This window comes from Glandiceps talaboti, chromosome 9 (assembly GCF_964340395.1).
Source record: "Glandiceps talaboti chromosome 9, keGlaTala1.1, whole genome shotgun sequence".
NCBI classification, from domain to species: domain Eukaryota; kingdom Metazoa; phylum Hemichordata; class Enteropneusta; family Spengelidae; genus Glandiceps; species Glandiceps talaboti.
This window is the reverse complement of record NC_135557.1, coordinates 11,138,546-11,155,731: the sequence shown is the minus strand read 5'-3', so window position 1 is coordinate 11,155,731 and position 17,186 is coordinate 11,138,546. Positions and strand designations below refer to the sequence as shown.

Sequence of the window (17,186 nt, the reverse complement as noted above, 5' to 3'; positions counted from 1 at the left end):
ACAAGATTTTGTCAAACCAGACGACATTTAGTTCTTGTTTCTTGCTTTAATCGTGCGTCAGAGTTGCAAAATAGCATTATATAATAAGACTGTGACATTTGTGCTAAATAAGGCGACAGCTAAAAACTACACCTCTTTGTTATCTCACTGACACTGGGACAGTAAAAGTGTTACATTTACTCTGTAGGAGTAAACACACATAATAATAGTGTTGGTTTTTTCATAGCGCTTTCACATTCTGTGCCCAAAGAACTTTTCAATTATTACCCCTGGGACAGATCTACAACGACCCTTTATACTTCCTCAAACTGGGCAGCATACAATCCATTCCAGCCTTCATAAGCGCACATGATTAAAGCAACCTCTATCCTACCAGGTCTCCAATTATACAGCTGGGTTGATTGAGGCATAGTCGTGGTTCAAATCTTACCCACTCAGTAACAAGTGAAAGTGATTCGGCTCGAACCTGCAACATGCAAATTCCAAGCTCGCCACTCTAACCATTCACCCATCACATGACTCCACATATCAAATGATACTGGGTGGTAGCTAGAAATATTATATAAATGTTTATACAGCAGGTACAATAATAGTGTAGCATTTCAGCTCAATTATTAGTTGACAGCTAGACGTATGCCAATGCTACTGAATTGACGATAAAAGAGATTTACAGTTACTCTGAAGATATATATTCCAGTAGTACAAAAACAAAGACAAAGTACCAGTTATATTATTAGTTTCATTATTGACTGCTAGACACACACTTTTGGTGTTATTTTTTGTGATGCGTAATGGTAAACATTGCCATCAATCTGGTTATGCAGTAAAACAAAGTGATATGTGTTTGACCCGGATGATATGTTACATTTATCTTTGTGATAGGTTTGATTGAAATATACTATAATTGCAAGTTAGGGAAATACATCATCCATTATTACTTCTAGTTGAAACTTTCTCAACAGCTACTATGTTTCCCCACCGACCTTGTACTTTACGTCGCTCACTCTAACCACTTTCTCCTGGTATAGGTAATAAATTCGGTCAAATAAGAGAAAAGCAAAGCCAGAAAACAACATACTGGAACCGTAAAAGTAGAATGAATTGTTGTAATCCTGGGTTTGATCATATATCCATCCTATGAGAAAAACAATAAGTATAAATGAGTGGATTGTTTTACAATGGTTATACATTTGCCGTGCATACACAAGCAATTTATAATGTAAAAAATAGGACAATCACATAACGACAACACACATCCTCATGTCCACCCACAACCATTCACAAAATATCTCCTATCTGTTTACTATCTCTGTGAATCCCTGTGTGTGTGTCGCTGTCTGTGTTTCTCTCACCCTTTCTCTCACACTTGGTAACTCACGCTCTCTGTCACACTCATACACACGGACAAGTAGGTGTTGGCGGGTTATTACATGTTGGGCTTTGATGTTCTATTAGTTAACAGGTTTAGTTGAGGTGATAGATGCTCTACTGAAGTTGGACAAATAAAACTTATTCTCGTGTCGCACCATGCGTGAAACTCCGAGTTACAACCAAGAAAGAGTTCCAGAACTACCAAAACTATATATATATATATATATATGGGTCTACTGAGACAGCTCTGCAAATACTGAGCGAAACGTTTTGGCCAGAAACAATGTTTATTCTATATGTTCAAATGAAACTGTTTAGTATATGTGTATATATACTATATATATATATATATATATATATATATATATATATATATATATATATATATATATATATATATATATATATATATATATATATATATATATATATATATATACACACACACACACACACACACACTAAACAGTTTCATGTCTGTTTCATATGTCTGTCTGTCTGTCTGTCTGTCTGTCTGTCTGTCTGTCTGTCTGTCTGTCTGTCTGTCTGTCTGTCTGTGTTTGTCTGTCTGTGTCTGTGTGCATCACTCACCGTAATTATAGAAGCAACAATTACCGAACCAGTTATGTACGTTACACTTACATATAAAACCACATGAGATAGTAACACCAACCATACACCTCAATCAATAGCTGCCATAATGGGGTTCAGATGAACTATTTCTACCACTGACCCACTCACTGCAATTACATTCCCGATGACTTATCACTCTTTGGTGTAAGATGCAATGATCCAAATGGATGACTCAAAAAAAGGCCATAACTACATCTTGAACTGCAGCATCGGACAGAAAAATAATATCGGACAAACAAACAAACATAAATAATTAATAACGTACCTGCCAATGGTGGCCCAATTAATCCTGCAAGACTGATCCAAGGAGAGGTTACAGATAAACCTGCTGTCAAGTTTGAAGGACCAATTACATCTTTCATGGTCTGTGATATCATTGTGTTGAAAACTCCAGTGATTAGTCCCAGTATAGCGGCGTACACACAATAAGTTGGATATGAGTCAGCAAAGGAACTGAGAATATTGGTTATTCCACCTAGGATCTGTGCCAACCCAAACAACCTTGTACTGGTCATGGTAGTAGGTGTGAAATGTAATATAGCAGGTGGAGAAAGTCTGCCTACTATACCAGCCACTCCAAATATGGACATGACTAAGGCAATGTTACCTTCAGAACCAAGGTTGATAGACTTAGCACGAGCAACCATGTAAGCTGGTGCACCCATGAACCCAATCCCCAAACCAAAAAACATTGAAAACGCCACTACGGCCATTAGTGGGTACTTGGAAAACAGACCACAGTCACATAATTTGATCATCTGTCGTAAGGGTGATCTTTGTTCTTTAGATCCATTTTCCTGCATTGATACTTCATCCTCATTTTGTGTTTCACTCATCCCAATAACTGTCGTTTCCGCGTTCTTCTTGGGTAGTTTAAAGAGGGTCCCACATACACACAAGTTGGCATTTATCGCAGCAAATACAATAAAAGCTCCTCTCCAACCATACATCCCAATCAATATATGATCACTACAATGGCATTCGCAATGATGTATCTCTTTTTGATGTAAAATGGAATAATTCCGAGTCGAGGATTCACAATAAGGCCGTACCCACATCCTATAAATGATAGAAATGTCAAATTAGATCAACCATATAAAACCCTTGCCCTACAAACTTGCCCAAGCTTTATCTTGACGTTATTACTATCCAAAGACACTCTCTACACCAAGGTGAGTTCTAAAACCCTTTGAATCTCAGGAATCTGTTTTGAATTTGAATACCACCAACCAACAGCTCAGCTAAATATAAAGGTGCGTTTAGGATACCGAATGGCATTCTCGCAAACCAGAGCACATATTTCTACTGATCATGAAGCAACGGTCCTTGAAAGTGCCGTAAAAGAGGCTGCAGTTAACGACGATGCCGAACGGCTGCAGAAGGTTAGCCATATGAATTTCGGGCGTATATAAAAAGTTTATAAGGGTGTGTCCCTCGAAATGCCAGAATGGCGGTTCATTATCGGTCAGTACAAAATACAGGTACAGGCCAGGTCATACCAGGCAAGGTCAGGTATAGACTGAATATTTTTTGGGGATTCACATTCACATTCGGATCCAAAGATCTGTCATTGCAATGTAAGTACTCGAATATGTTCACATTCTGTTGTTAATGTCTATGATAAATACTCAGAACAACCCGAACGATGTCTCTCTTGACAGCTATTAATTACCAATGTTAATTACTGCTCACATAAAATATGTACATTTCGACGTGTCATAGAATGTGTAGTAGGCAACTAGAAATAAAAGCCTATTTGTTACATTGCAAAAGAAGTGAGTATAAAAGGTAGATAGATGCACATCCGATGATGGAAATCTACAATTACAATTTACAAAGCATATAATGCACCCATAGCCTATAAACCTGATTTTTTGTGTGCCAACTTTCATTGACCTTTGATACAACGTATATGTTAGTCTCGGCTACCCAGATTCTTGCCATTGGTGGTACGTGGTGGAGCCCTCAACAGCAAGAGTCTGGGTAACCAAGACTATGTATATGTATCAATCTAAATTAAAGCATAATTTTGAACTTTCATATAAAACAGATTGAATATAAGGCTAACTTTGAAATATTCTAATTATTACACACAATGTTTGAATTGGTAAATTCTAACAACTATTACAGTAACTATACATGTTATATGGACCATTGAATATCCTGTGTCATGTCTCAAATTAGTACATGTACTGTCGATTTTTAACGATGGTTTTACGATAATGTAGTATGGACGTCTTTGCAGTAAGCTGTGTAAATACGTTTACCTGTAGTAAAATGGACCTACAATGGTATTTTGATGTTACGTTGTCAAATGGTACTAAACTCTATAGCAGATTAAGCAACTCTGTTTTTGGTGGAAGCAGCCCCGTTGCCCCCGCCCTTTTGCCCCCTGGTCTGTGCCATCCTTTTGCCCCCTGGTCATTCCTCTCCTGGGCTTAACCTGTTGCCCCCAAGCTGAATCGAAAGTACTTTTAGTACCTTTAATATATAATTTCTCAATCATCTCACTATTCATTCTTGAATCTTACATAAATGTTAAATCTTGAAGCTAAGTATTAAAGAAGAAAATACTGTTTTTCAACATCAATAATAGTTTTAAAAAAAAACATGTAAATGATAAGTCACAAATGTCTTTTAATGTTACAAAGACTTATAAGGTTGACATGACAACAGTAAATTACAATAGTTATCGCATACTTCAAATATCAGACATTACTTGAAAATAGAAATGACTGATTTTTATGTTTGTTCCCTGGAAATTGTGTCATGGATACTATCACCAGTGAGCAACCAGTCAGGGGGCAACCGACCAGGGGACAAAAGGACGGGAAAAAATGAGCCGGATGGCAACAGGCCGGGGTAACGGGCCTAGAACCGTTTTGGGTATTTAACCATAGTCCTTTTGTATACCTAGTGTAATAGGTATTTTTCAGCAAAGTCTAAAAAGCAATATATATATATATATATATATATATATATATATATATATATATATATATATATATATATATATATATATATATATATATATATATATATATATATATATATATATATATATATATATATAGTTTTGGTAGTACTGGAACTCTTTCTTGGTTGTAACTCGGAGTTTCACGCATAGTGCGATCATCAGACAACTCGATCGGTCCTATTGCAAATATATCTGTGAAGAGAATAGGATATAGAGGCACTGTAGTTCTTGTGGAGGATTGACACGCATAGTGCGATCATCAGAGTTGTCTGATGATCGCACTATGCGTGAAACTCCGAGTTACAACCAAGAAAGAGTTCCAGTACTACCAAAACTATTACGCTCTGCCACTGCGGTATAGAGCACTGTCTTAGCAGATTGATACTCACCGAGTATATATATATATATATATATATATATATATATATATATATATATATATATATATATATATATATATATATATATATATATATATATATATATATATATATATATGATAACAATGTAACCTATTCAAACAAGGGACATATTTGGCAATAGAGTTATTAGAAATTATAGCTGTCATGATAAACGTTGATAACTTATACATACCAGTTAATACTCCAAAACTGAAGTAAATAAACTCAATACTTGGTGCAAAAGCAGTCAGTGCTAAACCAATAGATGATAATACGCCTCCAAGAACTACAGTGCCTCTATATCCTATTCTCTTGACAGATATATTTGCAATAGGACCTGCAGATTGAATGAAAGAGTGTTGAATTGACGTGTACTATGCGCGTGCGAACAAAGGAGTATGTGAAATTTCCGTTAGCAATTATGGTAATATGAATGGGTCTAATAAATATATTTCTGACTTGCATACTACATTGAATAACAGACCTCAAAATACTGTGCGCTCACTGTTTTCGTACACCGACTTCCTTGCCTGTCTATTGTAGGACTTTGTACATATTGAAACAACCCTGCAAATACATTACTAATACAGTGACAAATGTGTCACACACAAACCTCAATAGATAGAATGACGCAACCCAATACTAATTAATTGGACTATGGCGGATTGACACTTGTATTGACAGGAAGTTCAAGATTTTACCATATTCCCCTCAGGTAAGCTGTTAATTGACCCCAGTGGTGTAGATTTTTAGTGGGAGTCGAGTGGGAGTGGGAGTCTGGCGCACTGTAGCCTCTCCTCATCAGGTATGCTGTTTGGGATGTTGACCTCAGTGATGTAGATTCTTAGTAGGTCTGGTCCAGTATAGCAGATGCCATGATCTGAGATGGGTATATATCAAGCAGATGACATGATCTGAGCTGGGTCAACTTTATCTTCCTTCAAATTGATCTAAAACTTAATAAATAACTTAAGAGTACGTTGGTCTAAAATGTGGTCCTATGCTCAATTACATGATGACAACAGCCAAAGTAACGACTGTCCCCACGCCACCTCCGCCAATGAAAAATTAATGTAAATATACGTTACCGAATGCTGTATCCAAGCTGAAAGCCACTGAAATAATCCATGCTGTGCGGGCTGAACTTGACTCAAAATACCTTTGTAGTGCAACAAATACAGGACCTATGGATAGATACATGCCACACACGAACATACTACATACATGGCATGCTAGTACCACAAGCCAGCCATATATACCCCCATCATGGCCCTCGGCATCCATTCTATTTCTTCGGTCGTTGTTTTATGTCTTGGTGTCATGAGGACTGATTTAAGGGTGTGAGTTTTAAGGGAGTGACAGCAATGCAGAGTGGTGCGGTAATATCATGAGGAGTCTAAGTGTTTGATAGACGTGTAATCAAATACTCTACACACAGAGTTTTAGGGGAAAAATCTCTCCACCAAGTATTTGATAGACGTGTAATCAAATTTGAATATTCTACACCCATAGGTTCAGCGGAAAACCTCTCCACCATAATATTATCGATTGCCGATCTACTTGTACTTCGAGACGATGTCAACATTTGAAATAATTTATCATCAGACAGGTATTATATTGATTGCGACCTTTAGACTTCACTAGCTTTAGGTGGGAACAATTCATGATTTTGAGATGTATGACATCACTGCTAATGATCATGAGGGCATTGAAATACTATACCATCTGTTCTATAATTATATGAATTATCTTCCGAAGCAATGTGAATATTTAATATGCCTTTATATACCAAAGTCATTTTTCCATGCATATTATCAAATATTATCAAAATTCTAGCTTCCATTTCGTAGTTTCCGATGACAAACCGTTCGCTTCCTTGCGTTGTGATTCTTCTATGCAGCATAAGTAACACACTTCAGTTTGATGTTAGAATCCCAAATATTGGCATACTATTCAAGCCGAGGTCGTATTGGAGAAGGAGCTCGAGCACCTCTGCTTGTCTGTCTGTCTGTCTGTCTGTCTGTGTATGTAATGTGAAAATCTAAAATCGAATCTCTTGCATCGCGTAGATACTGACACTTCAGTGGCATTTGTACGTATAACTGTCTTACAGCTTTTTTCCGTAGAGCGAGTCAGTTGTATTGAATAAACAATCAAGATCAGTGAGCCTAATCACAAGGTTTCATGTTGAGATAGACACCATAAAAATAGCACACACACATCACTTACACTGTATGGACCCTTTATTTACAATGATTTAGTTAATGATATAAACAATAACAGCATGCACACTTCTACACAAGGTATAATCAGTTGAAGTTCAAACAAAATCCATGGTCACCAGCCAGTGAGCGTTGGTAGAATCTGTTAAAGTTTAGACACATACTCTTCCGATATTAAATACCTAAAAATTGTAGTCAATAAACTGAAGCAGTTATCCTGTATATGTGTATGTATGTATGTATGTATGTATGTATGTATGTATGTATGTATGGATGGATGGATGGATGGATGTATGTATGTATGTATGTATGTATGTATGTATGTATGTATGTATGTATGTATGTATGTATGTTTTTGTTGTTGTTGTTGTTGTTGTTGTTGTTGTTGTTTTACATGTGTAGGGATTTAGGGACTCTGCTTGAATGATGTCGAGACATTTATGTAATACATGGTTCATGAGAGTACACCAAAAGTAATATTCTGAGCTTCACTAGTGAGGATAGCTGTTCGTATATCTTATCTATCAAATTTCACCAACTTTCACTGGAAAGTTGCCTATGGAAAGCCCTGGAAATCGAAAATAAGTATGCATAATAACTGTTTAAATATGTAGGCTGCATTTTTAGGTGCATATGTAAATAGGGAATAGAGTATACATTTATTCCGATTCGACAAATAAAGAATTATAATGTTTACATACATATAGTTGGTCTCCAAGTTTACTCCAGTTGTGGAAGTGTACAGTAAATTACTTGCATATTTTAGGATCGTATCACAGTTGGATACTGACAAGCAGTCGATGGGTTTGACTGAATGAATAGACAACTGTATACAACCAGTTGTCTACCTTTCCTTGAACATGTCTTGCTTTCTTTTCAGGGATATATACTCATCAATTTTGTGTTTTGAATGAGTTCATATACTTATTATGAAAAAAATGCACATGTTTAAAGTAAAATAATAGTGTATCATTTCAGCACGATTAGTTGACAGCTAGAACTATGCTAAGACTACATAATTGACAATAAAAGTGTCATAGTTACTCTGGAGATATATGCCAGTAGTACACTGAAAAACAATGAAGAATCTCCAGTTATGTTAATTTCATTATTGATAGACTGTAAGATACGTCGTGACGTTCCGCCCTCACCGGCCTCCTCTCACCCGACTGTATTACTCTGCACTAGTATGTCGGAGACTGCAAAAGAGTATGGCACACCCTGAACTATAGTGATTAGAAGGTAAAGCAGATGTCGTTATGTAGATTAAAAATCAAATATGTAGAATAGCTTCTACGTTTCGCCAAAAGAGTGAATGTTGCCATGGTAATATATGTCAATCACTTGGTCCGCGACACAGAAGTTGATTGGAATTGCTGTCGACGACGACAACAAATAAATCGTAACGGGATTACGTAAATAGGACGTGAAACGATCGTCTGTAGGAAACACAGCGGGTGTAACTGTACACCACAGACGGCACACGCCATACAGGTAAGTTTGAATGTGGCGATTGTGGACTTAGTTGGCATTTTACCGTAATCCATGATTCCGTAACATTTATTACAAAACTTAACATGGCAGTAAAAAGTTGAAAACGTACAAGAACGTTATTTTAGGAGAGTTACTGTTTTGTCTACACACGTTCCAAATGCCAATTGGTCCATTTATCACTGGAATGAGACTCGAAATAACAAGAAAAAAACCTGGTTGAACCTTGACAAGGTAGTACATGATCGATTTCCCGTAACTAGCCAGTACTATCGTGAACATGACACTTCCTCATCTTCGTACACCACAGCCTGTTTTACGGCAACGTTTTTAACGAGCCCCCCCCCCCCCACCACACAGGTTCGAAATGTAGTGGTAGAAATAATAACTCTGGTTTGCGAGAATACTCTTCCTGTACAAAATACCTCTAGACATTCTCTCTGCTTATCTTTCAACACTATTTCAAATTCTTGAGAAGACTTTGTTACAGCATTCACAACATACGTTTTGCTGGTAGCTATGATGTATAAATTACCAAAACAGAGAAAATTAAAAAGAGAAAAATTAGACACAATATCCACTCACATAGTAGGGAACACCAGAATTTAGAGCTAGAAAAATGACTGCAAAGGAGTGAAACATGAGAGAAAACGATAGTAGTGACTCTGAGACAGAAAATGACTCTTCTGTAATTCATGTTCTTGGCAGTGATGGAGACAATTGTGATACTGCTAGCTCAGAAAATTCATGTACTGATGATAACACTGATTGTGATTGTGATGAAACAAGTCTTGCACATCTTCGCGGACAAGTTACTTTGAGAAGTGGCAGAATTGCAGGTCAATTTATGTTGCATTAAAAAATCATGTTTTTTCCATGACCCCTAGAAAATTGTGACATTTTTGTTTAGCGCCCCCCCTTTTTTCCCGAGAAAAATTGATGCCCCCCCCCCCTGAAAATCCCCTGGGTTCCCCTGCAAGTAAAATCTGGACACTCCCTTAGGTCAACCAGTGGGTTATACTTCCATAGTCAAACTGAGAATGTAATCGGTGTATGTTGTTTGTTTACAAGTATGAACAGATTATTACATTGTTTACACATGATAAGATACAAGATGGTTTTGGGCGGAACGTATGTTAATATCGGTGACGCAATGTCTGGTTCTGTTGCCACTGAAATTAAAATAAATTAACTTATAAAGATCTAACGTCTTGGCCATTTGAATGCATTTTATTGTGTACGTGCCTGTGATTGGCCGGCCGCAATTGGAAATGATCGATGCAATTTGATACAGACGGGGGGGGGGGGGGATGTGTGAGGCCGCTGTCCCGGCATACCTTGCAGACTAAATCATTGACTGCTACACACACAATTTTGATGTTATTTTAAACATGTTTGTGAAGCTTAATGGTAAATATTGCCATCAATCTGGTTATGTAGTAAAACAAAGTGATATGTGTATGACCCGGATGTTATGTTACATTTATCTTTGTGATAGGTTTGATTGAAATATACTATAATTGCAAGTTAGGGAAATACATCATCCGGTAGTACTTCTAGTTGAAACTTTCACAACAGCTAATGTGTGTTCTCCGCCAACCTCGTCCTTGGCGTCGCTCACGCCAACCACTTTCTTGTGATATAGACTATAAAGTCGCTCAAATAAGAGAACAACAAGGCCAGAAAACAACATACAGGAACCGTAAAAGTAGAACGAATTGTTGTAATCCTGGGTTATATCATATATCCATCCTATAAGAAAAAACAATAAGTTTTAAATATATGGATTGTTGTACACTGGTTTCAACATGGCAGAGCTAATACAAGAAATTGATAATGTAAGAGAAGGGGAAAAGGACAACCAGATATACTTCTGTTCTTATAAAACACGCATCCTCATGTTCACACACAACAATTCACAAAATACCCCCACTTTGGCAGTCTGTCTCCATCTATCTGCCTCGATCCTCCTATCTCTCAGAATCCTTGTTTGTCTGTCACTGTCTGTGCCTCTCACCCTTCCTCTCACACATGATCACTCACTCTCGTTGTCACACTCATACACACTGAGGCAGGCAGAACAGGCAGATCAGCAAAGTCTGAGCGAAACTTCTTGTGCAGAAACACTTTACTGACTGTTTAATCTATATATTCAAATGAAACTGTTTAGTCTATATACATGTACATGGGTCATTGAGAATGTCATTGCACTGAGTTACACAGGAGTAGAAACGGTTCATCTCAACCCCATTATTGTCGGAGACATCAGAGGTCATTTCAACTTCAAGAATATTCTCGCAAATCTCATAAATGTCAGTAATATCATCGCTTACATAAACATATGTTGTATATATCTATCAACACGATCATACATCCGTTGTACCAATATTAGTTACAGCCCACTTCCTATACGCTGAGCTTTAACATTACTTATCCTGTGATATAAGGTATTCTGATTTTAGCTACAACTGGAGTGACTACTCTCTCTCTATCCGCCGTTCCCCACACTCTGCCTCAAAACAACCTGCCCTTCTAATTTGCCTAGCCACAATTATGGCAGCTACTGATTGAGATGCATGGTTAGTGTTACTATGCCATGTAGTTTTACAAGTAAATTATGCGTAATGGATTCAATAATTGTTACCTCTATAAGTTAGTGACAAACACGGACACGAGCACATACATACATACATACATACATACATACATACATACATACATACATACATACATACATACATACATACATACATACAGGGACATACATACAGGTACACACATAGAGACACAATATATATATATATATATATATATATATATATATATATATACACATACATTGTGCGTCTGTTTTATATGTTTCAATGTATTCTGTGTCTGTCTGTCTGTCTGTCTGTCTGTCTGTCTGTCTGTACACATGCATGTATGTATGTATGTATGTATGTATGTATGTATGTATGTATGTATGTCTGGCTGGCTGGCTGGCTGTCTGTCTGTCTGTTTTTTCTGTCTTTCTGTCTGTGTTCGTGTCCGTGTTCGTCACTAACTAATGATAGGGTTAACAATTATTGAATCTATTTAGTACAATTTTCATCTAAAAGTACATGGTATAATAACACCAACCATACACCTCATTCGGTAGCTGCCATAATGTGGTTGAGATGAACTGTTTCTACTCCGGTCCCACTCACTGCGATGACATTCTCAATGACCTATCTCTTTATAAATAAGAGTGTAAAATGCAGTAAGTCCAAGAAGGTGACTCAGAATAAGACTATAACAACATCTGGAAATGCAGCATCGAACAGACATATATTATTAGATAAACAAATGTTTGTTTAAATTTACAAATCATATATTACCTGCCAATGGTGGCCCAAGTAATCCTGCAAGACTGATCCAAGGAAGGGTTACAGATAGACCCGCCGTCAAGTTTGAAGGACCAATCACATCTTTGATTGTCTGTGATATCATTGTGTTGAAAACTCCAGTTATTAGTCCCAGTATAGCGGCGTACACACAATGAGTTGGGTATGAGTCAGCAAACGGACTGAGAATATTGGTTATTCCACCTAGGATCTGTGCCAACCCAAGCAATCTTGTACTAGTTATGGTACGAGGTGTGAAATGTAGTATGGCAGGTGGACAAAGTTTGCCTACTGTACTCGCTACTCCAAATATGGACATGACTAAGGCAATGTTACCTTCAGAACTAAGGTCGATAGACTTAGCACGTGCAACCATATAAGCTGGTGAGCCTATGAACCCAATGCCAAAACCAAAAAACATTGAAAATGCCACTACCACCAGAAGTGGGTACTTGGAAAACAGACCACAGTCGCATAATTTGATCATCTGTCGTAAGGGTGATCTTTGTTCTTTTGTTTCCTGAGTTGATATTTCATCTTCAATTTGCATTTCACTTATCTCAGTAACTATCGTTTCCACGTTCTCCTTGGGTAGTTTAAAGATGGCTCCGCATACACACAAGTTGGCATTTATCGCTGAAAATACAATAAAAGCTCCTCTCCAACCATACATCTCAATCAATAGTTGCCATAATGGGGTGAAGATGAATGTTCCTATTCCTGACCCACTCACTGCAATGGCATTCGCGATGCGATATCTCTTCTTTATGTAAAATGGAATAAGTCCGAGTCGAGGACTAACAATAAGTCCATAACCACATCCTATAAATGATAAAAATATATAATTTGATCAACCATATAAAACCCTTGACCTGTAAACTTGCCCAAGACGTATCTTGACGTTATTACTATCCAAATACATTGATCAGCTGATGGGCTTCTAGCCTTTTTTGTAGCTCAGTGTAATTTGATATGATGTGATATGATATGATATATGATATGATATGATATGGTATGGTAAATACACTCTCTTCACAAAGGTAAGTTCTAAAGCCATTTGAACCACAGTAATCTGTTTTGAATTCGATTATCTCCATAAACAACTCAGCTAAATATCTCAAGGTGCGTCCAGGATACGGAACGGCGTTCTCGCAAGCCAGAGCACGCATTTCCCTTGAAGCAACGAGCTTGGAAGGTTCCATAAAAGAGGCTAGCGAAATACATTTTGGGCTAATATGTAATTATTATAATGGGTCGTCCCCAAAATGCTAGAATGGCAGTTTATAAATATGTTCGAATATTTTCTCATATTTTGTCACATCTTCACATTGTCTCTTGAGATTCGGGTATTTATTGTCAACAAGGGCAAGTAAGCCAATTGGGACATACCATTGCAGCTTCGTCAGGATACAAAGAAGCCTCGAAAGCTGTCTATTGCTGACGTGTGGGGAACTATTCATGCATACAGTATCGCTGATGTGTGACCAAGCTTCAAGTTTCGGTCTACTAGCATGTTTTCAAAATATATATCATTAATCGTACAAGTATACACAGATGCTTATAGGGTTTTGCACTCTCGATCGAGTGCGGTGCAGGTGGTCGAAAGTCAACAATAAATTGCTCGGCGAAACGAGTTGAAAAAACTGACTACATTACGAATATTACACTTAAAGCTATATTAATCGATGAAATGGGATAATGCTAACACTCACGTGAAGGCAGTCATCTTGTTTGTCGCACGTATTCTGTGTAGGCACGCCACGATTACGTGTATGTATACTATCCGTTTCTCAGGAAAGGCTACTTAATGGATTGCTAACATGATATTTATTCCTGGACACGCCCTAAATGCGTCTTACTTGCTAACACTCACGTGAAGGCAGTCATCTTGTTTGTCGCACGTATTCTGTGTAGGCACGCCACGATTACGTGTATGTATACTATCCGTTTCTCAGGAAAGGCTAATTAATGGATTGCTAACATGATATTTATCCTGGACACGCCCTAAATGCGTCTTACTCGCATAACCATATATATATATATATATATATATATATATATATATATATATATATATATATATATATATATATATATATATATGTATATATATATATATATATATATATATATATATATATATATATATATATATATATATATATATATATATATGAAAACAACTCAATGCTCTTTGTAACTTATTTTTACCAGGAACATTTTCTTCGTGGCAAAAGTGTTATCCGAACTTATAGCTATGACGATAAACGTTGAGAACTTATACATACCAGTTAACACTCCAAAGCTGAAGTAAATAAACTCAATACTTGGTGCAAAAGCAGTGAGTACAAAACCAATAGATGATAATACGCCTCCAAGAATTACAGTACCTCGATATCCGATTTTCTTCACAGATATATTTGAAATAGGACCTGGAAATTGAGCAGAAGAAGAATGGTGAATTCACGTTCACCATAATAATAGGAATGCCTGTGTAGGTGAAATACCCGTGAACAATTACGATCGTAGAATGAGTGTAAAATATTTATTTTTGACTCGCCATAACTTCATTGAATGAGACTCCAAGGTACTGCGCATGCTCACTATTCTTGTACACTGACATTTGATTGTCTGTTTATATTCCCACCTCTGTAGAAAATTCTCTATAGTGGTCTGAGGTGTAGAGTATGACTTTGTACACATTTCAAATGTAACAACACTGCAAATTCATCACAACAAACAAACCTCTATAGAATTGCGCAACCCAGTATCAATTTCTTAGACTGGGACTGACACTTGTAATAACGGGAAGTTTAAGATTTTACCATATTCTTATAACCGGGTGCACATGGTGGTGGGGTTTTACTAAATGTGCATGATGTGGTATGGACGTACCTCCGAATGTGCCTCCCCTCAGGTATGCAGTTACGTTTCGGATGTTGATGCTCAATGGTTTAGATTTTTAGTGGGAGCTAGTAGGAATGGTACCGGTAGTTTGGTCGAATATAGCAGATGCCATGGATTTGAGATTGTTCTATATTTAGCAGATGCCATGATGTGGGATTGGTCAATTTTGTCTTTCATCAGCTTCATCTAAATGGGGGGGGGGGGGCTATATCTTTAAGACTAGGTCAGTCTAAAATGTGATCCGAAGCTCAATTACATGTACATGGCTGCAGCAGCAGAAGTGACGACTGTCTGCACGCTATCCCCACCACAATTAAAGGATGAAACGTTAAGTGTATATATACGTTACCGAATGCTGCTTCCAAGCAATAAGCCACTGAAATAATCCATGCTGTGCGGGCTGAACTCGACTCAAAATACCCCTGTATTGCCACAAATACAGGACCTATGGATAGATACATGCCAAACGCGAACATACTACATACGTGGCTTGCTAGTACCACAAGCCAGCCATAGACACCACCGTCGTGACTCACGCTAGCCATTCTACATGTTTTTGGTCGTTCTTCTCTGTCTTAGTCAGTCTCAGGACTGATACGAGTTTTACAGTAGTGATAGCAACGCAGGCGATATTTCACGATCTGTTCGTCTGTTTGATGGCGGTATACACATATATCCTACACACATTGGTTCATGGTAAAAGTCTCCATTATCGTTTACTGAACTTGTAATTTAATGCTAGACGATACTAGATACTAATGCTAGATGAAATGATATGTCATCATGTAGGTCATTGGTGTTTTGTTGTCGACGACCTTTAGCACAACTCACGAGTTCGAGGTGTATGCCATCTGCGCTGCGATTATGAAGCAATTGAAATACTATATATACCCTATGTTCTTCCGAAGCAAAGTCAATACATTATGCCTTTATATACAAAAGTCAGTCTTGCAGGCTTGATGCAATAAATAATCGATTAGTATCACAATTCGGGCTTCACTTTCGTAGGTTCCTGCCTTGCATTGTGAGTCTTCTAGATCTATGGAGCATAAACACACTTCAGTTTAATATTGGAATCCCAAATATTGGCTTACTATTCAAGCCGCGGTCGTATCGGAGAAAGGGGGTGGTACCCGTGTCTATATATATATATATATATATATATATATATATATATATATATATATATATATATATATATATATATATATATATATATATATATATATATATATATATATATATATATATATATATATATATATATATATATATATATATATATATATATGTTTGTGTTGTTTTCTTGGTAGTACTGGAACTCTTTCTTGGTTGTAACTCGGAGTTTCACGCATTGTGCGATCATCAGACAACTGGTTTTTACTCTCTGGGTGTGCTGTTTATATAGAGTGCAGACAATAGAAATATCATCACTATTGATGTTCCGTTAGTTAACGGGTTTAGTTTAGGTGATAGATGCTCTATTGAAGTTGGACAAATAAAACTCTCTTTCTCCCTCCCTCCCCCTCCCCCTCCCCTCCCCTCTCTCTCTCTCCCCCCCTCTCTCTCTCTCTCTCTCTCTCTCTCACTCTCTCTCTCTCTCTCTCTCTCTCTCTCTCTCTCTCTCTCTCTCTCTCTCTCTCTCTCTCTCTCTATCTATCTATCTCTTCCATGGACCATTGAGCCCCTTTGTTTAAGTTGAATACTGTAGGTGTTTTCAAACTTCACAAATATTTAGTAGGCGCGTCCATTTATGGTTTGATCCACGAACAATTACCGCATTCTCCGTATGCTTATGATACTCGATTCTGCTTCT

At 37.3% G+C, this 17,186-nt stretch overlaps 2 protein-coding genes across 2 annotated transcripts; both read right to left on the bottom strand.

The window, feature by feature from the left end:
• Positions 1 to 965: 965 nt before the first annotated feature.
• Positions 966 to 2,840, bottom strand: LOC144439791 (monocarboxylate transporter 9-like). Its single transcript, XM_078129023.1, has 2 exons — positions 2,270 to 2,840; positions 966 to 1,135 (listed from the first exon to the last, which is right to left on the bottom strand). The coding sequence occupies exons 1-2, from the start codon at positions 2,838 to 2,840 to the stop codon at positions 966 to 968; spliced, it is 741 nt and encodes a 246-aa protein (XP_077985149.1).
• A 119-nt stretch (positions 2,841 to 2,959) lies between these two features.
• LOC144439790 (monocarboxylate transporter 2-like) lies at positions 2,960 to 13,136 on the bottom strand. Its single transcript, XM_078129022.1, has 3 exons — positions 12,458 to 13,136; positions 5,576 to 5,719; positions 2,960 to 3,063 (listed from the first exon to the last, which is right to left on the bottom strand). Exons 1-3 carry the CDS (start codon positions 13,134 to 13,136, stop codon positions 2,960 to 2,962), a joined length of 927 nt encoding a protein of 308 aa, XP_077985148.1.
• Positions 13,137 to 17,186: the final 4,050 nt, after the last annotated feature.

Bases quoted from the DNA above. Each gene is read 5' to 3' on its own strand.
- LOC144439790 (XM_078129022.1), bottom strand. From the start codon at position 13,136: ATGTATGGTTGGAGAGGAGCTTTTATTGTATTTTCAGCGATAAATGCC. The intron at 5,720-12,457 runs GTAATATATGAT...TTCAATCTGCAG, and splicing joins ACTTGGGCCACCATTGGCAG to GTCCTATTGCAAATATATCT. The intron at 3,064-5,575 runs GTATGTATAAGT...TATCATTTATAG, and splicing joins CAGTTTTGGAGTATTAACTG to GATGTGGGTACGGCCTTATT.
- LOC144439791 (XM_078129023.1), bottom strand. From the start codon at position 2,840: ATGAGTGAAACACAAAATGAGGATGAAGTATCAATGCAGGAAAATGGA. The intron at 1,136-2,269 runs GTACGTTATTAA...TTTTTCTCATAG, and splicing joins AATTGGGCCACCATTGGCAG to GATGGATATATGATCAAACC.